The 21,260-nt window shown below is 39.7% G+C and overlaps 2 protein-coding genes across 13 annotated transcripts in view; one reads left to right on the top strand and one right to left on the bottom strand.

The window, feature by feature from the left end:
- SCLT1 (sodium channel and clathrin linker 1) overlaps nt 1-6,747 on the top strand; it is a 35,264-nt gene extending 28,517 nt beyond the window's left edge. For 2 of the 5 annotated variants that reach the window (XM_017829925.1, XM_017829923.1), the window contains 3 exons: nt 3,277-3,355; nt 4,446-4,541; nt 6,496-6,747. In XM_017829925.1, coding sequence (XP_017685414.1) covers nt 3,277-3,355; nt 4,446-4,541; nt 6,496-6,558 — 238 coding nt within the window. In that variant the 3' untranslated portion in view covers nt 6,559-6,747. Of the gene's footprint in view, nt 1-407; nt 524-3,276; nt 3,356-4,445; nt 4,542-6,495 lie in introns of those variants that run through there. The other 3 variants (XR_001877194.1, XM_017829924.1, XM_017829927.1) reach the window with 3 other exon arrangements.
- A 2,584-nt stretch (nt 6,748-9,331) lies between these two features.
- JADE1 (jade family PHD finger 1) overlaps nt 9,332-21,260 on the bottom strand; it is a 56,999-nt gene continuing 45,070 nt past the window's right edge. For all 8 annotated transcript variants that reach the window (XM_017829918.1, XM_017829922.1, XM_017829921.1 and 5 more), the window contains 6 exons: nt 20,492-20,703; nt 19,298-19,465; nt 18,614-18,730; nt 15,566-16,090; nt 13,874-13,991; nt 9,332-13,002 (listed from right to left, as the gene is read on the bottom strand). In XM_017829918.1, the coding sequence (XP_017685407.1) occupies nt 12,113-13,002; nt 13,874-13,991; nt 15,566-16,090; nt 18,614-18,730; nt 19,298-19,465; nt 20,492-20,703 (2,030 nt within the window). In that variant the 3' untranslated portion in view covers nt 9,332-12,112. The remainder of the gene's footprint in view (nt 13,003-13,873; nt 13,992-15,565; nt 16,091-18,613; nt 18,731-19,297; nt 19,466-20,491; nt 20,704-21,260) is intronic.

Raw genomic sequence — 21,260 nt, 5'->3', positions numbered from 1 at the left:
GACAGAACACAGTACAGAATGAGAAGGGATGAGAGAGACAGTTCTAGCAAGAGAATGTAGGCAAAACTAGAGTAATTCAATCTGCCAGCATTTGCTCAAAGAAAATAAAGTGCCCATACTGTATGCAGGTTTTAAAAATAAGGGTAGATTATTCATTCATTCTGTAAAGTCTTCCCTGACCGGTCTGTGCTAAAATGAATGCACAAATACAATAGATGGTTAATCCCATCTAATTGGCATATCAATGTTTTCCATAGATTTTTATGTCCTAATCCTGAGAATGAAGTAAGAATTGGGGTAAATAGAGAGGGAATTTTGCAGATAACCAGATAAACTCTTACCAGACTCTGCACCAGTGGCCAACACCATGAGCTTATTTTTGTTGAACATGATTCTGTTTGGAGCAGGCATCAGGATAAGATTCGCTTGGATAAGCAAAGTGTCATACTGAATCAAATAACTGAATTATCCATAGAATGCACTTCATTGGAGTAGATCTGGAAAACTGCAGACAGAGAAAAAGGTAGGTCTTCTAACTTGAAAACTTGACAGGGCATTGACAGTTTTCTCAGCTCTGCCATGAATATTGCTTTGGCCTGTCAGACGTGGATGTTTGCTTGGTTAAGGTACGGTTTAGCTTGAATTGGGTAGAAATAGGTATGCACAGGTCTGTTCTTCTACGAAACAGTACATGAAACAATTCATAAACATTACCTTAAATGATAAAGATGATAAGTGTACTTCCATGTAACATTTGAGGAGTTTTAAAAATCTGAACTCTTTAAATAAAAATGTAATAAAATGTAATAATAATACATAGTATGAATTAGTAAATTAATAATCTTACCCATCTGCCATTATGTCTAGTAGATTCAGCTTTTTGGGGGAAAAAACCAAAAATACTTGTTGTAGTATAAATCCATTATATTTGAATAACTATACTGAATGGCTTAATTTTTTTAATATTCAATTGAATTATTATTGTCAGTACTTAAAAAAAAGGAATCCTTGCCATATTGTTTTTAAATTGAAATACTTAGCTTAAGTGGTCTGATTGCAGCTATTTTGGGTGTCTGTGTTCGCGTTTCTGCCTCTCACACATTTCTGTGTCATAGTTGGGAATCCCTGTAGCCATGTGTGGGGTTTGGAGTTCTCAGTTTTATCTCTTTTGTAATTGAAAAGAATCTGCCTCTGAGCAATGACCTTTTTTGGTGGCAGTGTATGAAATGTAGAGTACATGCAGTGAATTGCACAGCATTTGAGATGAAGAAGTTTCCTCCATTTCTAAAACATTACTCTTGGCTGCACTTGTGTAATGTTTGGCAGCTGTAGCTGCTTATTTTAAATTGTTCATTAAAGAAAAAAATTAGCAGGGTAAGAGACAGATGCAGGTACTGGCAGTATACAAAATTCGTAATTACTAAGAGTAACTGAATCATATTATAGTATAATTCAACCAAAAAAAACCCAGCTGGCACATGCTATATTTATCATGAGAGCTTTGCAGAAAGTACTTGCTGCAGCTGGTGGATTTATCACCTGTCTGCCAAAATGCTAAAAGCTCACCTTTTGTTTCCTACTCACTTGTAGACAATGTACAGTGGGGGCTGATTTAATTATTCAGCAGTTGGGGGGTTATTGCTCAATTCTAATATTGAGATCTCATAATGTGTATTTGGGGAGGGTTAACACTCAGAATGAATCAACTGTCTGGCTCAATAGGCATCACATTTCCTTATGCTTACAAGGTTAAACTGTTTTCTTTAAATATGTGTTCAGTGTGATCTCATTATAAATATAATTCCTTGACCACAGCTGTATATGAGCATGTAAAACTGTTTATGGGCTGTGCTGCTAAGCATGCTAATTCCATACTCAAGTGCAAGCATAGGAGACAGACTGTTTTCAGTAATGAAGAATTTTTAGGCGCCTTAAAATTGGTCTCCTATATTGAAAATGCCTCATCTTGATGCTTGATATTGATCATGGAGGACAAATTGCAATAGTGTTACATATTAACATATTCTCTTGATCCTGCAGTCTTAATCCATCTGTAATTCTTACTTTATATGAAAGTGTTCACATGTGGTAACACAGGCAGATATTTAAATCCTGTTAAACAGTTAAAATTATATAGAGATTATACCTATGTACTTTTATTTTTATGAAAGTTAAAAGTTGTTGAGCCGTTTTTGTGATATCTACCTGGGATTGGTGAATGGGGTTGGTGGAGAACAGGGGAGTGGAAACTACTCACCTGGTACAGTGGTGACCTGATGTGACAAATACATTGCAACCTTGTATTGCAAGTGCTGTATATCAAGTTTTCAAACTTCTATGAAATACTAGGTTTAAAAGTTTATGAGTAAATTGCTGAGAACTAAGTGTCATCATTAAAATATCAGAGGCTTTTTAAGATTAAGATCTGAGGCTAAAGTATCTTCTACTTTACCCCCATTCCCTCAAAAAGAATAAATGCTTTAGGTTCCATTACAGTACCTGTAGTTTTGGTAGAGCATCTAAAGGTGAGGTAGTGGAGTAGAGACTGGTCAAAGGTTAGATCAGTTCAGTTTTGCACCTTCCTCTGGCTAAAATTACCAAAGTTTCATCTTTAGTCATCCCTCTTCTTCTGTGCCTTGTGATGACAGGAGGCAAGGACTGTTTCCTTTAAGCACTAGGTCAAAGATGTCTGTCATAACCCAGATGGTTTTTGTCTTCAATACTATGCAAATTGAGGATCACTAAAACTCATTCAGTATAAAAGTAAAAAGACTGCTTTGAAGTAGGTGGTATTTTCCTTTTCCTCATGAAGTGTCACATTGTTGTCTGTCTCACAAGTATAGAATGATTTATTTTCAGGTACTTCAAAGCACCTTTAAAATGCCCACGTTGAAGTCTGGTAAAGAAACACCAATTAGAATGTTAATCTCAATATTGAATGCACTGTGCAAATGCAGCTTATATTTACTACATACTAGATATCATGCCTCCGAAATAAGATTCAATAAACAGAAATAAAACCCTGTAAAATGTCAAGTGCTCTTGACAAACTCCTGCTGATTCCAACAAATACATTTCATTCCTCTGCCATTACAGTTTTGAATACACAGCATGAAGAAGTGATGTGTGGTGCTTTTGAAATCAGTGTTTTAAGAGCAACCCTGTAATTAAAATCCACTATAAGCCCCTACAATGCAACGAAGGACCTATGAAATTATGTTCCAATAACTGAAGTACTACTGTGTGCTAATCAGCATCTTTTCTTCTGATTCATAGAAGTGAGCTGTGTCAACAAAAACTTCGTAGCCAGGAGCTCATTTCCCAGCTGGAAATAGCAAATGAGAAGGTAACTGAGGTAAGATAATGACTGATGTGACAGCTACTTTCAGTTACAACCTGATGTGTGTACACTTGGATCTTAAAAAAAACCTGTTTAGGTGAGTTATGTTGCTGGTTTAGAGAAAATTAAGGATATTTGACAGGGATAGTCAGTAATAATTGGAAAACTTCACTGTTTCTGCTGACTGACATGTTCAAACGGCAGGAAGACAAATGAACTTTACTCTCAAATTACCAAAGTTAAAGGAGAGATCATCTTTAAGGTGACTAATTTAGACAATTCAGGAAGTGTTTCTGAACTTACTTATGCCTGTGGATTCATGCAAGCCTCTAAACAGAAGCAGGCATTGACATTGTGGATAATGTGGCATAGACAGAGATACCAAGTTCTCCACATGCTATGTGGACAGTGGAATTTACCTTCTGTGTCCATATATGCATATAGCAAAGGTATTATCCCTTAAAGATTAAGGACAGGGTTGTTTTGGAATGTGCATTGTTCAATAATTAAGGTCCACTTTAAAAAAGGACTTTCCTGTCAGCCTCATAAATCTGGGAAAACATCCAGTTCTACCCAGGATAAGTCCTTCTATCTTGTTTTTTGTAGTGCTGTGTTACTTAGAGGAGAAAATTGGGTCTGATGCAAGAATAGATTTCTTTGAGTAAACGCTGGTTAAGAAAGGCTTTGTGCGGACCCTTTGAAGAGAACAGAGGAGGTCTGTAGCAGGTTTATCAGCCCATTTGTATTATCTAGTATATTCCTTTTCCTTTTGAGTATAGCTAAAACATTTACATGTTTTACCTTACATGACAAGGTTGCGTGAATTAAATTACTTGAATTAAAATGTCAGCTTTTATGCATCTTGCTTCAAGATGGTGAAATGAGTAAAACTTCCCCTGCAAATTAGTCTGAGTGGAAAAGTCACGTCATGTCATATCTGAGCTGGAAATTCTCTATAATGTGTCAGCAGTTTGTCTTCAGGATTACTGTAAAGGGAAAACATTTCCACTTCTGACATTCCTTTGTGTTAAGCTTTTTTGCTGCAGTATGTGTGGATTCAGTGAAAAGAACTTGGCATTGGTAATGAGATATTCCATTTACATAGGATGAGACATTAAAGATGGAATATCGTGAATACATCGATAGGCTCCAAAGACGACTGAGCCAGGCAGAACAGAGGGCAGCCACAGCATCTCAACAGGTACACAACTCACAGAAAATGTTATCTAAGCACATTGAATACAAAAAGCACAGAAGTACTCACTTTGCATCATTCCTGAGGCAGAGATGATCATTTACGTGCATTATTACTAATATAATTTTAACAACAAACTTGTATTTTGAATGTGTTGCCTTCTGACAGGATGCCTATGTGACAGTGTAGGTTTGTTTATGGAAACCAGTTTGATATGAATTAAACTTTAAAATGTGTTAATGAAGGTGTACGATCATTTCCAGCTTCAGAAATGGCAGCAAGCTAGCAAAGACAAAAGAAACCCTTTCACTAACTGCAGCTCCTGTTTGCACAGAGCAGGTTGTTTATCTGTTGAAGAACACCCCACTGCAGTTACCATCAGCTACGTGTAACAGCTGCAATAACTCCTGCAGTGACAAAAATACTGAAAATTGTGCAGACAGAATAGGAAATGCTTGTTTTTTTCCAGGCCATGGGAAGAGGGAAAAGAGAGGTGGTGTATATGTATGTCACCTTAATTTTTCCATACTCTTTAAGCTATACAACTCTAAACAAATCCCCTGGATGTTTATACCCTGGGATCACTTATTTTCCAAGGAGGTTAATTACTCAAGTTGGCCTCCTGTTAAGTAAAGATGGTCTTTTTGCCTCCCACGTTTTTTTACAGTGATTTAGGAAACTGATTTGCAAATTATAACTTGTTAATATGGGTGACCCCATGTGAGCTGCAGAGAGAAAATATTTTACTGACCTAAATTGTCCAGTTTTAGGACAAATGGCATTTTTTTCTCAACAGGAGAGAATAAGAGGGCATAGCTGCCAAGCCGTAATAACATAAGCTATGGTTCCTGGCTCTAAATGCTCTCTGTCATGACAAGGTCTACTCAGCTGCTGAAGATTTGCTCTGAAAGAGTAATTTATTTATTTATTTAACCTCGTGTTTGTTATAGGGATCTGTTCAGCTCTCATACTTCTGGGATGCTGTCTTCCTATAAAAAAACCAAACATGGTCATGTCACATTTCAAGGGAGTAAACTTGTGGCCTCCGTGCCCATAGAGAAAGAGGTCCTGCTGTTCCAGCAAAGATTGGTAGTTAGCTGTTCCTCACCAGGCTCCCTCTGAAAGGTAACAAAGAGATTTGATAGACGTTCAGCAGCTGAACTGTTGCCCATATCTTGTTGCCAGAGTTCAGAATTGCCTTGACATCTTCAAGCTTGACAGAGGTCAAGCTTGAAGCTTGCTGTCAGCTGTCAGGCCTGGCTGCTCTGTAATGACCTCAGAACTGCTGTGCCAAGCCCCAAGAAAAGACATACCAGCAGTGTCCTACTAAAGTCTGGAGAAAGAGGTCTCCGGGAGTAGTGTTGCAAGAATGTCCACTCTTCTGAATCTGGGTATTCTCGTCCAGGTCTCCAAACACTGAATGTTTGTGTGTGTGTTCCCTCAGATTCAGAATGGGATTCTCTGTATCCTCAATCTGTAGGCTGAGGGCTGCTTTCTGACTTAATTGTGTGTTCTCATTATATTATCCAGCTTACTTGTAAAATTAAATCGAATATAGGTTAGAGGTGGACTACTAGGGAGCCTAGAAATTACACTGTTATTGTGGACAGTTCAATTACTCTAAATTTTAGCTTATTCTCAAATAATAGTAATTCAACAAGAAACATAAAAAATACAGGATAATGGCTGCATAGGTTTAAAACATGTCTATTCTGTAGGTGTTCTTTAAAGTCTACTCCTGATACCTGATCTTTCATCATCTTGAATTCTTTGGAACCTAAAATAAGATAAAAGCAGTAGTCATCTATAGAGCACATTGTAAATTCTCTTGTTTATCCCAAATTCCCATTTATCTGTGCTTGTTCTCTCTCCTTTGTAACACCTTCAATATAGAAGTTCTACTGTTACTTTGATCCTACAAAGAATTATTAAGAAACTGTTTGCTTGTGTTTCATTACAGCTCAGCCTGATAACTACACAGAATAAAAAAGCTGCTTCTCTGAAGGATCTGGAAAATATTTAAATGTATGTATTGCTCATTCACCATACTGGAGTTAAGAAGATTGCTGGAGAAACTTCATATTGGAGCAATAAAGTAAAATACACAACAAGGCTTGTAAAACTTAAACATTCTCTGGTTTATTCCGGTAAGAAAGGGAGTGGATGAAGGTCCTGTTTCTGTATGCACAATAAAGATTGGAAGAAGAATGCAGAATGTTGTTGGTAAAGTCCTTTAATATAGCAGATGAAAAAATCTGACACAATGCTGTGGCATGTTTGGGTTTTTTGGTCTAAAATGTACCAGCTATGACAAGATTGTGTACAGAGAGTAGGTAACACTTATACTGAAATTCATCTTGGCTTTGGTCATGTACAGTCAATACCTTTAATTTTTCTTTATAGTGCAGTAACTTGGGAACAATTTAAAGATCCTTTATGAGCCGTAGCAAGACTAATTACATAACAAATGCCAAATAGTTGCTTGTTTTGTGGTCAGTGTTTGAGCTGCAAGATGCCTCCATTGCCTTCCAGTTTTAAGAATTTTGTTCCGTTTGGTCTGGTGCCCCTGGCATACAGGTAGTAACTAAAATGCTGTCATGGCTCCTCAGACAGCTCATTTCTAAGGACTGTAATATTTCTGCAGTTGTATTTTTTCTTCCTAATTACTATTTTGCAATTACTTTACAATTCCTTGCTTTTCTGTTGATCTGCTCCCTTGGTTTGTATGTGTCTGGGAACATCCATTCTCTGACTTCAGTTTGCACAAAGGTGACATCATCCAGCTTTTATGCCTTTTAAAATAGGGGGATTGAATTCTACAGATGCCAGTATGTGGGATTCCTCTTGTCTACGTGTTTTTCCTTGATAGTTGAGAAACTTCATATCTATCATTCTAAAATCAGAGCCGAACTCAATTTTCTCTTTCAGCACATATTATAAGCACTTGATAGGTGTTAACTGATTTTGAAATACTCCGATCTTAGCCTTAAGTGACATAATTTCTTGTCCTTCCTCTTGAATGTCAAGAGTATAATTTTGCTTTCTAACTTCTAGTTCCGTTGATGGGTAGTGCTTACCCAAAACTGCTGGTTTGGACTAACAAACCTGTATGATCATGGCAGTGGATCTTCACCATATTTGTATTTTAAAAACGCAGAGCTGGGTTGATCAGCTCAAGACTTTGTGCCACCTCCTGAAACCCTGGCTGTGCAGGTAGAGCCTGCAAGATAGATGCAACTTCAGGAACAATTCCTTCTTACTGCAAGGGGAAGTCACTAGTTCCTACAGTGGTACGTGTCTTTACTAGTGCTTTTTTCATTTGATATAAACCCGTACTCGTTGCAATCTAATTTTGCTAAAATGATATTGAAGATTCTTCAAAGTGACATGGATACACTGTTCAAAAGCTCCAGAATTCTGTAGAGGTCAAGTTTCATTAATCAGCCATGTGTATGATACAGAGGGAGGCAAGTACCAAGCACCTTATTTTCATTTCCATAATGCACAGCTGAGATGATGACCAACCACCTGGGAGATTCTGTGTGAGCTATTAATCCCCTTCACTCCTCTAAGACAGGCTCTGGCTGTGAAGTGAAGGCTGGCTGGAAGCATCAGGCAAGCCTGAGTATTTGTTTTTGTTCTTCAGGGCACAGAAGGGCACCTGTGTGGTTCCTCATTAATTATGGATACATTCTAGCTCTTGTGTGATGGCTGTTTGCCAGAACAGAAATTGCAGTGATGACACAAGCACCTAATAGTGAAGTTAAGGGGCAGGAGAGCAATTACAGCACATGACACAGGAAAGGAGAAGGTCTGCCTAATCCTCTGAGCAGCTAAAAACAGACCAAATGCATTTGGCTGAACCACGAGCAGGAATGTGGTCACATGGAGCTCATCGTACTACCACCAACTCCTGTCATTTTCCTTCGGTGTCTAAAGGAGACTGCTTGCATGTTGTTCCCAAGTTGGGCATTCAGAGGAAAGGCAATTGCTAAGGCAATTAAAACTTGAGACTTGCTAGTTAGGTAAGTTTTGCTCCTTTCCTTGATATGCTTCATGGCATGGAGCTTTTCATTTAGCTGTCCTGGTTGTTTTACATTTGTTTCTAGCTGCGTATTTCTTGTCCCTCTTCCATTGGAAAGTTTGTTTCTGCAAACTTCCTTTCTCCACCCCCGTCAGCAGGTTTTGAGTAATTTAAAGATTCCTTACTTAGTGTGATAGTACTGCCTCCCATTGACTAAAAATGTTTTTGACTATTTAGGAAACACTTCTAGGTGATCAGATTCTTTGCATTCAACAGGTGAGATTTCATTTTGCATCTTCCCAAGAGCCCTACCCCTTGTGAAACAGGCCAGACAGTGAAAGATCTATCACTGGTGTTTTTCAAGATGCATTGCTAGATGTGAGCCTTTACAGCCTTGTCCTTTTCTTGCTCTGCTCCAAGTCCATTCTGCATTTCTGTATCTTGAGTTTAGAGGAATCCTCATCTTCTAGAAATCCTGCTATAGCAGGATATCTCCAGGCAATTCAGAATGTGAAATGAACATTCAGCCTAATTATCCTGAAAATCCACAGGTACGAAACCTGGTGTGCCTCTTCCAGTGGAACATGAATGAAGATTATGGACTTTGGAAAGACATCACAGATCAACAAATTTAAACATTTTGAGGTAAGCAACATCTCTTGAAGGATCTAAAGGGGAAAAAAAAAGTGTTCTGTTGATGGGATGGGCACAGCTATCAGTAAGAAGTAGTCCTTAAAAAAAAAAAACAACTAAAAAAATCTTGCAACTGCAGTCTGCATTGTGATATCTGTACTAATCCAAATTAAGTGCTTGTTTTAACCATGAAAGTTGTTGACATCACTGTAGTGAAATGTTTCTGTCAGAACCCAAAGAAGAATACTGAGAAGTCTAAAACACTGCTGGCAAGGATATTGCAAAAATGTACAGCATTTATTCACATACAGACAAAGGCACAGTTCTACCAAATATTTTAACAAAAAATACAGCTGTCTTCACCTAGGTCTTTAGAAATACTTCCGAAAAGGGAGAAAATAAATACAGGATCGGGCCATGTCATATAAAATAGTCATTTCTACATATACTTTTTATTTCTATCTGTTTCTCTTCATGCACCTTTTTTTAAATTAATTTCAGCTGAAGGGACACCCAAACTAGGCACATAGTGAAAAATCTTCTGTACAAGTTTTTCAAATATAATGACAATTTTCTTAGATTTCTGAAATTAGGATTTATACACAACACACAGAACCCTTCATTTACATTTGTCTGAGTTTATAACCTAACAAATGGCATTCCAGGCAACTTTACAGACATTCAACTAGCCTACAGCTTGACAGAACACACTGATCACATCAAAGATCTCTTGGTCAGTCTGCAGAAGGAAAGGGAACGCTTGAAAACAGAAATCCAGCAAATCCCAATAAAACACAGAGGTGGGTTTGTACTATAACTGCAGTACTTAAAACACCTTCTGCTGAGAGCTAAGTATGGAGACAAAACCAACCTATGGAGATGGTCGTAACCACAGCTGGCTCACAGCCTTTTCAGTTTTCGTTCAACTCAACTGGAAACATTACAAAGCTTTTTACCCTAAATGTAAGGGGATAAAACAGGTAAGGCATTAACTCTGCATTCATAATAGTGCAAATTAACAAGGTACCTCTGTCCAACTGGTGTGAGGTTAAAGGTTTACTCAGAATCCAAATTTAGGTTACTCCATCTATGGCTTGACAATTCTCATGTGATTATGAGCTGCTTGCTTACAGCAGCCTATCTGTCAGTGCCTGTCTAGAGAACATTGCTGGATGTTGAGTAGAACTTACCTGCTTTTACCTCTTGTCTGCTGTTTGTACTTTGAACACATCCCAAGAGTGATTATGTAACCTCAGGCACCAGTGCCCTGCCTGACTTTCACCTTTGCAAGTCACATAATTAGTCTGACAACTTGGGACCAGCAACAGGAATTTAGACGTACATAAAATTCCCCTTCCTCAAAAGGTTAAGACTTCTGAGTTTTAAACAGTAATAGAGATGCATTCTGCTGAAATATTTACTTGATAATGATAACTTGCATAGAAAGGGTGTTAATAAGCCTTTTTTATTTTCTGATTGAATCCTCTGGAAGACTCAGTTATGGCAGAGGAATTCTGTGTTGTCAAGTGTTCCCTGCACAGGAGGCAAGGGTCTGACATTCCGAAGTGAGTGGACACTGTAACAGCAGGCTTGGAGTGGGAAAGGGGAGAAGGAGGTTCTTTGCACCTTTCATTGCTGCTAAAACTTTTTCACCAGTACATACCTGTCTTACATCTATGCAGAATTCCAAAATCTACAGGCTCCTAACAGTCCACTGTGCTGTGTGCGCTCTACTTGGTACAAAATGGTGTCCTCACAACCTGTTAATATTATTGCTGACAGCTTAATAATTATTGCCATTTGCAATTATTAAAAAAGTACACAATCAGAACATGAGTTCCCTCTTCCATCAAATCTAGTCCAGAATAGAACGAAATAATTTTTCTTCATTTGACTGTAAAGAGCTAATCACAGTTTATTGCCTTTGCATTTTATTCTATTTAAAAATATATATTCATGTCCATTTAAAGCAATCTTTTCAGTGTCATTAGCCTGGCTTTCCCAGTACATACTATTAGTGCATCTGTGGTGGCCTTTGGGAAATTCTCCTGACTAGTGCTTTAGGAAACTTCTGTCTTGAATTGTCATCACAAGCCCAGAGGACAGTGACTGACTAACAGTGAAGGATTATTCCATGGGGTGCTGGAACCCACAAACCTGCCCCTTGCTCAGAACTGAGCCAGCTGGGAGCATCGTCTGTGCTTGGTCTGAGTCTTTCCAGCCCTGCCCTGTCCCTTCCTCCTTCTCTGGTACAACATCATGTCTACTCCTGGTCATCATTTCCATGTAAACTCTGGAGCATACAGAGGGGTTTGAGCTGCACCTGTGCTCAAACTGAATGCAACAAACACATTCTGCAAAGAGAGGAGAAAGAGCTGCCACCATCCAAGGACAGTGACCATTTGTAATGGGATTTAGCAGTGCAGTGCAGTATGGTCTAACAACCATCTTCCATTCAATACATGAGTTAAATTAAGAGCTTGTGCTTTTTCAGAAGGCAGGGGAAGGAAGTAAAATTTTCAGTACCTTGTAGCTAAAAGGGATGAATGCAGCCTGATTCCTCCTACCCACCCTAGCCCCTTCTAAAAGATTTCTGTGAGTTATTTTACTGTTCATCCCAAATCCTATTTAAGTAGTGATGACATTTCTCTCTTACTCAGGAAAGTTGCAAATAAAAGAGACTCAAACTTCATTTCTGTGAGAGAAATGGAGGTAAGGGAGTGAGGGGATGGAGCAGAGCAAAAAACAAAAAGCTTAAAACAGCTTTAAGTGCATGTAAACATATTTAAAACAACTCAGAAAGAATGGGTTATTGTCAGTCTGTAGCCATGTCTAAGAATGCTCCTCTCTCGCACCAATGAATAAACATGGAGTTGGCTTGTAGGCGGTGACTCTACTGACACTGTCTCCCTGTGTCCAGTCAGGATGCCAGGATGCTTCTCCTAATAATGTCTGTCCTCCTGCTGATAGTGCTGTTTGGACTGAGCCTCTGCTGCCTGCACTTTTTTTCAACCACTTCAGTCTCCGAGTCGCTCATTTCAGCATCAGGGACATATCCATCATTCTCACTGTCAGGCTTTAACTTCCTTTTTGTCCTGTCCTTCGGCGGAACTCTGCCCATGCCCATGTAGGGGTAGCTGGAGTTCTGGCAGCAGGACTCCTCCAGGTTTTCACCCTGCTGCTGCCTCTCTCCCTTCTTTGGAATTCGGAATCCACCCCAGTTTTTCACTGGGGTCGTGGGCGTTGTAGGCACTTTAACTACTCTCTGATTAGAGTTTACTTTGATGAGACCCCCATTGCATTTAGGCACTATATCCCTCCCAGTGCCAGGTTCTGACCTGCCACTGGAGTGGTTCGCAGCCCTTTTGTTTTCTGATTGCCTCTGAGAGAGTTCTGTGGGTCTCAGTGGTTTGTGGTTGTGTTTAGAAGTCTTTTCTTTTAGTTCTGCCTTGGCCACCTCGGACTGTGAGCGACTGTCTCTCCTCTTCCTGTGGTCTGGTATAACTATATCATTTTTCTGCTGTGCTGACACAAACCGTGTTTCTGCAAAGGTCTTGTCAAAATTTAAAAAGCTACCTGAAGCAGCACTGCCTTCCCTCGGGCTGGGCTGCCTCAGCAGGGATTTGCTGTCATTCCCAGACCTGTCTCTCTTTTGCAATTTTTTCAAGGAGTGGGTTAGAGATGTGCCCATCTGTTTCCTGAAGAATGCAGAATGCCACTTCAGATCCTCGATCTTAGGGGCATTGGGGCCCAAAGATGGACTGTTGAACAACACTGTGTTTTCCACTGAAGAGAATGAGGAAGGCACACCTGAATGCAAACAAATTAAATTCAAGTCATGCAATTCCATATCTGTGTAAATAGCAGTTTTGAACAGCAGTTCCTCATACCTGACTTCCATATCAGAAATAGGTATTTAGTTGCCTGTCATGCACCTTTACACCACAGCTCCATAGGTATGTTATGGTTTCACCACATCCTGCTGGTGTAGCTTGTTTTCCTGTAGCCAAGCTGCACCTTATTACACTTGTAGCAAATACAAGTCATAGCATTACTCTATCCACTAAGACAGAGATGCTTCTCAGAGAGGAAGGCAAAAAGCAACCAGCAAGTGGATCTCACTGATTCCATCTAAAATATCGTTTATTAGTTACTGAATACTTAAGGGATAATCTAGTCACTGCAGTTAATTTTGAAGGTATTAATCTTTCTGAGAAAAGACTGTCAATAAGATTAGGCATAAAAAAGCCACGGCCTTAGAAAAACAGAGTGCTATCTTTTCATGTCTTTAAACTGCCATGGATGCTGCAGAGCAGCACATGCTAATGCAGTGGCACTAACAAACCACAGTGGCACTAACAAACCACAGCCTTGCATGGTGCCATATGGCCCCTGAATGTGAGTCATGGTCTCCCTGTCCTAAGGAATCATTAAAGCATCACACCAGCAAGGAGCAGAAGCAGCAACCCAGGATATGGATATGGACAGACACAGCAGTTCCTACAACAATGTGCCCACCATTCCAGCTACACGCATTCTCATTCCTCCTCCTGATGCATGGTGAACTCCACCACATTTTAATGAGAACAAATGAGGTCCTGTTTGTCCTTCACAATCAGCTGTCACCCTGTAAGCAAACCTTGTGCCTGTGCTCTCACATGAAGAGAACACTGAAGCATACCTGAAACTCTTTCTTGTTCCAACTGCTTGGCGTAGCTATTAAATATCTGTTCTTGAACTTTGCAAACAGATCTCTTGATTTTTTCCCTCCGTGTCACCATGTAAGTGAGGTTACGCACCTGGAAGGCAGCAAGTCAATGAGTTTTACAGGAATTATGTTTCTATGATGTTGTCTATCTGTGCTTTGAATTAATTCAGTTGAAGTACTATACACCATTTAAACAAGTTAGTAATGTATTTAAATTTAACCACCTTCAACACATTTCTTAGAAAAGAGTCTTAAATACCATTTAACTGACAGAATATTCTATCAGATTTGGAGGGCTGCAGCACAGAACTAACTTCTATGAACACCTAAATCACACACACATGAAACTTAAACAAATGTTGGAAATCCTTAAATGTACTCAAATATTAAATATTTCCCAGATGAGGGAATCACCGAATAGTACACATGGATGATTCCAAGGCTTCTCACTCAGTTCAGCTGCATACATTGTGGTGCCCTGTGAACCTTGCAGGCTGATCTCAATAAATGTAAAAAGTGTAACTGTTTTTGTAGAAGTCTCTTTTTTAAAAAATCCAAATTATCTTGGGGGTACAATCAGCAGAAACACAGAGTAGTAAAATACTAAAAATACTACAAAACTCATGTATCTTGTTTTGATATCACATGTAGAAATGGAAAGGATACATACAGAATAATTTAAGATCCAGAGAACATAGTTACAAACTCTTAATTATTTAGCAGATCAAAGAGAGGATGAAAAGAAATCTTGAGCACATGGAGCAGGAACAAAAGATCCCAGGTAACAACTAAGATCTTATTGAACTAGAGAAGGCCCATAGGCTGGAGTTGAAACTAGAAAATACTCAGAAGAACTGCAGCAATGACAAGAGTAAGTCATCAGGATCCTTTACAAAGGATGCAGTAGATGCATAAGCACCTGCTGTCTTGATTTAAAGATTAGACAGTATTCTGGAAGAAAGGCTCTCGTTCACCTACAGGTTACTGAGTAGGACTCATGCTTGTAGGGATGTGAAAAACTGATTTCAGTACTTTTTCTGTCTCCTCTAACAGCTCTTAAATTCTACTAGTTAACCAGAAAAGGAAGGAATTTGGGTCATTACAGGACTAGATGTACTTAAAACACCAAAATGATCCTACTGAACTGTTCTTTAAACATTCAAAACCTAAATGACTCGAACATAATTTGCCTCTCAAACCTACTACACAGATTGTCCAGGGAAACGTCATCTTACTCTGCTGTGCCAATGAAAACCAGATCTGCTGCAAATCAATAATCTTTTCCTTCTTGTGCACCAGCTGAAAGGAACGTGAAAGGAATGTGCCCTTAAAGGCAAAGAAGGCTCCAGCTGAGGGCTGCAGTGCAGTCCACAGCCATCAGTGTTAATCAGTAAAAAAGCACTAAAAAAACCATCAGTAACAAATCACAAAAAAAACCAAAAAATCCAACAGTCTACCTGTAGGAGACTGAATACCACAAGCCAAGACCTGCTGGCCCCTGACCCTTGGTGTGCAAAGGGTAACTGCTATGCTCTGGAGAAATTCAGTGTTAATGGTATTTTCTGACAAGGCAGCATGAGGTGCCCTGCTCACACAGGCCATCACCAGGAGAGTAATTTGGCATCTTGGCCAACTCTAGCTGGCACAGGTGATGTTGTGTCTTACCCGCTCCAGGTCCTGACGGAGGTGTGTGAAGAGCTGCAGCCTTCGGAACAGAACATCCTGTTCCCGTTTAGCCAGATTGTCCTCTTCATCCTTCTTTGGGGTAATCAAAGGTTTATTGAAGTTGGCTTTTCTCTTCAGCTTCCAGTACTGGTAAAGAAATTCTACCGGCTCCTCAGGTAGCTGCAGCACTTTAGCCACTTCCAAAGACTCAACAAACGTATAGAACTCATCCTCCAGCTGCTGGAGCTTTTGCTTGCGAAGGCTGACTCTGTGGGCCTCCTCCTGGTTTTGATCCATGCTGTGGAAAGGGTCAATGCAGGCAGGAAGAGAGCTGTCCTGAATTCCCTTCTCCTGACCTGGGCTTTTATTTGAAATCTCATCATCAGCTTTCTTGGTGGAACTGTGCTTGGGACAGTATGACTTGAACTTCACTTCGTCATTCTCTGCCAATATCGTCTTCATCTCCAAGCCACGGTCAAATGCACAGGTGACGTGAAAGGCTGTTCTGCAGTTCTTCACTGAACACTACAGAAATTAAAGTTAAACAAATAAAGTTAAGAAGCCACACTGCCTAAAACTATTCAAGGAGCCAGGGCTGCTTTGGAAGAAGAATGCTGTTACCATGTTCTGCTTCTAAGCTGCACATACTTCCTTATTCCTTTTTAGTTAGGTTTATGATTTAGTGCTTTCAGGTCAGGAAAGGATCAAGTGGCCCACAGGGACAGGAGTGGTTAACCTCTCACAGCCCCATCATGCTATTCCATAACCAGCAAAGCCACAAAAGGAGCGTTCCTACTGACACCAGAGCCACTCGTCTACGGCAGTGTTACCCAAAGGAAAGTGTTCCCCCTTGGACTGTGCCAGTATGAGGGGGGGAAATATCTTGGTGGCTACAGGCCAGTCTGAGACTTTTAATTAAAAGTCCTTCCTAGCACCTTTTGCTACACAAAAGGCCTCAACTGAGAGGCATTTTTTTTCTGCTGTTATGAGGAGGAGAATAGGAAATTCAATTTTTTGTCATTTTTCTTGCCTCCCAGTGAACCCAGCCATCATGGAGTGATGGGCACTAATTCACCTGATTTGGCACTTCACTTCCATCATATCTAACTTCCTTTTGCAAAATGTTGTCATAGCTATTGCCAGACACCAACTGAAAGGTTTAAAAGTATACACACACATATGTGTTTGTATCGATTCACACCTCTGCCTCTGGTGAAGAGGATTTAAAGTGGAAATGAATATTAGTGCTCCTAACTAGGAAACAAAACTATGCTTAACTCAAGCCATCGACCCTGAACGAGCAACACACTGCACTAGGATGTTTATACAGCAATTTGTAAAGAAGCCAAATCTCTCTCTCGTCTGGGTTTTCCTGCTTAGGTTGATTCAGCAGCCAGATGGCTTATAAAGGTACAGCTTGGTTTAAACTGCACAAGCTTCAAATGAACAGTCTTTAATAAAATCAACATATAAAAGGAATTAAAAAATATCAAAGCACTTTTTGCCCTTTACTCTCCTACTAACAAATAGGGCAGAAGCATCCCAAATGGAACACTGAGCAGTATAGAGGAGTACTTCAGCCATAATTAGCTCTTACTGCCGACCAGGTTTTAATTGGGAGAAGAGGGGAAAACCTGTCTCATCAGAAAGAAATGTGCTGAACCTAGGAGAATATGCAGTCTTGTTTTTTCCCAGCTTATTGCAGCAGCTATCTGCCCAGCCCGACACACAGTTTCTTAGCTTTCCTAATTGTTGGGCACATCTCAGAACCTGGTGTGGAGAACAGAACAAAACAGTTTCAACTATGAAACAGTGGCCAAGAGGAAGGGGACGGCTCTGCAAGGAGGTACTACGACTGCAAATTTATATACTGTGGACAGATTTATTTTCTCTAGTTAACATTTCGTATTTCAGACATTCCTTACATGGAAGCAGATTCATAGGTTTCATTGGAATTACTGCTGGTCTACAGCTCTTTCTGGCAACCTCATCGATTGACTTGGAACAGGGGGGAAAAGGGAAATGGATATAAACTAATTTCAAAGTAGTGTGGGATTTGAGCAATTTGTGTGCCTTAATGATGGTCTGACCACCATGGGTACTGTAACGTCAGGCTAGACCCCAAAAAGAAAGGGTTCTACTTCAGCGTCCTTATGAGACTATAGTATCAACCTCTCTGTCTCAGGGAGCTTCCTAAGGATCACTTTGCTGAAGTACTGGAGGTGCTTTGAGGATAAAGAGCATCACCACAACAACTAAGCTACATCTTACTATCTTCTTCTACACAATCACAACATTGCCCAAAGGGTCACCTGTCCTTACACTCCCTCATCATTTATTCTCAAATAAAGGAGATCAAAGTTTTGTCCAGTGTCTCAGGAAACTAAATACCCCCTCTTACAAAAATCTGAGACTTGGAAATGTGTTTTCTCCATCTTTCTAGATTTTAAAATTTACCATTTCTGAGTGATTTTCCACTGTAAAGGATCTGCAGGTGCTTTAATGGCAACAACCCAATGCAACTATGCACATGAAATGACACTGCCCAGTCTGAAATGCTCTGGTGCGATCAGTTCAGTTATTTAACAGTGACAATTCAGAGGCTATGGTCAGAAAAGCTGAACCCAAATCCAACTGAAACTGCAGAGAGAACTTAAAAGGTAGGCCATGAGACAAACAGGCACTGACTCAAGAATGTGAGCTGTTGGTATTCAACAGTTTAGAAGTCACTAAATAGGGACAGGAAGATAGGTTTTAGTATTCAAGCTTCATTTTCCCATGTGGTACATCACAGAAATATATTTTTTTCCCTCAACAACATTGAAGTTTTATTTCAGCATAGTAATAAAAGTATCAGCCTATCAACAAATTAGGAACTCTTATGGGATGACCTGGTTATTATTATTAAAATTTTACTAGAAAGTAAAAACAAGCTAACACTCCAAAGCCCTTTGTGTGCACTTAAGTCCATAGTAACAACCAGGAATACATTTTGTTATCTACTAAAAACTTAAAAAACCCCACAGTGTATTTGTATGATTAAATTACCTGTATAGAAGCTCCAACTTTTTCATTACAAAGACTGCACACAAGTGCCCATCTACTACTGGGAATGTGCGAAACTTTTGTGATGGGCTCCATTTTTTCTGGACTTCCAATGCTCACCTAAGAGAAAAAAGGTTAAAAAACCAGTGACTATACACTGTTAACTGGAAAGAGAAACAATTTTATCAAAGAAATCAAATTCACTGTGTGCATATGCAAACTTAGTGTGTTCCAAATTTCTCAGTTTATAAGGAATTAAAATTCTTTTTTTAAAAAAAATCAGTTTCTCACTTCATGAACAAACCAGTTTCAAGGTGAAGCCCATGAATTTAAGATTATCATGCAAGATGAATACTTTGATTATAAGAACCTGCAGGAATTTTCACTGTCACATCCAAACCTTCCTGATTCACTTCTACAGTTCCATTTACAAAATGAAACCATACCTTGTGTCCTTGTTAAATGAGCTTTGCCAGCAGAAAAGGTCTCATTTTCCAAAGCCTAATTTTGGCTGACAAAGGAAATGTAATTACTTTCTTTACTGATGAAGCATCATCCTGACTGACTCTATATTTAACCAAAATTCTTTTATACTGCCTTCCTAAGTCCCGCTAAATCTATACTACACACATTGAAGCAACTCCCAGAATCGCCACAGCCTCAAACCCCCAGAGGATCGGCACATACCTCTGGAATCCACAGAGCACAGCTAACATGCACCCACTTGGTGCCACTCCGGGTTGGCTTCATGGCACCGCCCTTCTTGGGACACAGGAGGCACTTGGGCTGGACACCCAGTGCGCAGGTCCTGCAGAGCCAGCTGCCTTCTGGCACCTTGAGGATCCCATAACATGCCTGCATTCCCACATACAGCACAGAGAAAAAAAAAAACCAGAAGAAAAAACATTCATTTCTGGTACTTCTTAGCTGTTTACACATAGCCTCTCACGACTCTCAAAATTTTTGTATTCAGAGGGAAAAGTGCAGAAAAGCGATTGAGAACACACTTTTCAGAAGATTGCATCTTTATGGAGACTTCTATCCAAATTACTGTCAGTTTTAGTGCACTTAAGTTTCAGGTTTGATGTGATCAGAAAACCACTACAGGTCTAAAAACTTCTGCTTTACTCTGCATACCTCATAGGGTAGCCATTTGTACCTTACAAAGGTCTTCTAGGTTTGGTTCTTTATCATTAGTACAAATGCATTTAAGTAATGAACATGCAAGAAAATGTGTTTCCTGCTCACCAGACAACAGTTTTCCGAACACAGAATGACAACACAAATTTGTTAAAGCTGGGAAGGAGGGACAGGCTGATAGGAAAGCATCTGCCACAGTAAGAGGCATCCATGGAAACAGATATGCTAAAACTGTATCTCTTCTTTCATTTAAGAAAACTGCCACAAAAAGGCATCACATAGTGGTGCTTCCTTAGGTTGGCTCAGTAGGTTCTCTATGAAATTATCTGTAATAAATCCTGTGTACCTACTGACTGCCTTTTTTTCCCTCCCTGCTGAGCCTAAGCTGCTGATCCTAAAGGTGTGTTAGGCCCAGAACTGCACAAGGAGAGGAAAATACAGGAAAAAACGTGGCCAGGTGAGAATGTACAACAATGCACAATGTATGTTTTGGGGAGGGCAATTCGTCACCTTACAGCTTCCTCCACACATGCACAATACCACTTTTAACCTTCTTAGCATAACATTTCTAGAATTACTCCTTCTTATTTACATAATTTCTGAATTCATCCCATTGCTCAATGGTGAACCCTGCAACAACTTAACTGTCACTGAAAAAAAAATCTAACCTGTTATCTTCAGTGGTTTGAAAAAGTTTCTGTCACCACCCTACATCCCCCTGCTGTGCTTGGGCTGCCATACCTGGTGCACACAAATATTGCATTTGTCACAGAACACCATTTCATTGCCATCTTCTCCATCTGGAGACTGACAGACATCACAGACAACATCTTCATCATATTCAATCCCGAGTCCTTCTTCTGTCTCGATAGCATGATTCATGTTGTCGTAGCAGCGCTGTTCAAACTCCTCCATGACCCTTTCCATCGTGTACTCATCCAGCTCAGGCATCCCTGGAAGACAAGAGTTGTTTATTAAAGGAAAGAGTGATAGCCATCGCCACACACAACTCCACTTTCTTTTTTAGTAGCTGAGTGGATACAGCCAACCCCCACATGTACACATTTCATTCCTAGAAAATCATGCCTATTCCAGCATAAATCAGGGAAATTATAAAAAAAAGTCAAAGTTGTTTTCTAACTGTATTAAACTAACAAAAGTGGAGTATCCAAATCTTTCAAAATTCTGACAAAATCTTCCATAAACTGATTTTGGCTTCCTGATTTTGTTCTCATTTTCCTTCTGGGACAGCACCATCTATGGCTTTTGCTCCAATTCTGCCACCCAGATGTTGACTCTTTGGTGAAAGATTTGAAACAGTTTTGAACTGAAAGTGATGGGGCAAAATCCAAAGATACCAAAATCTGCTATGATACTTGGTGCAAACTTGCAGTTTCTAACATCAGTTGTTGGTTTATCGCAAGTTCCAACCCAACAGGGTGCAACCCCAACTAAGGTCTCCATCAGACCCTACTACACCAGTAAATTAACTTGTTTTAAAAAGTGAAAA

This window comes from Lepidothrix coronata, unplaced genomic scaffold (genome assembly GCF_001604755.1).
Source record: "Lepidothrix coronata isolate B3197 unplaced genomic scaffold, Lepidothrix_coronata-1.0 Scaffold171, whole genome shotgun sequence".
NCBI classification, from domain to species: domain Eukaryota; kingdom Metazoa; phylum Chordata; class Aves; order Passeriformes; family Pipridae; genus Lepidothrix; species Lepidothrix coronata.
The sequence above is the reverse complement of the archived record's forward strand: the minus strand, read 5'-3'. Positions and strand labels throughout refer to the sequence as shown.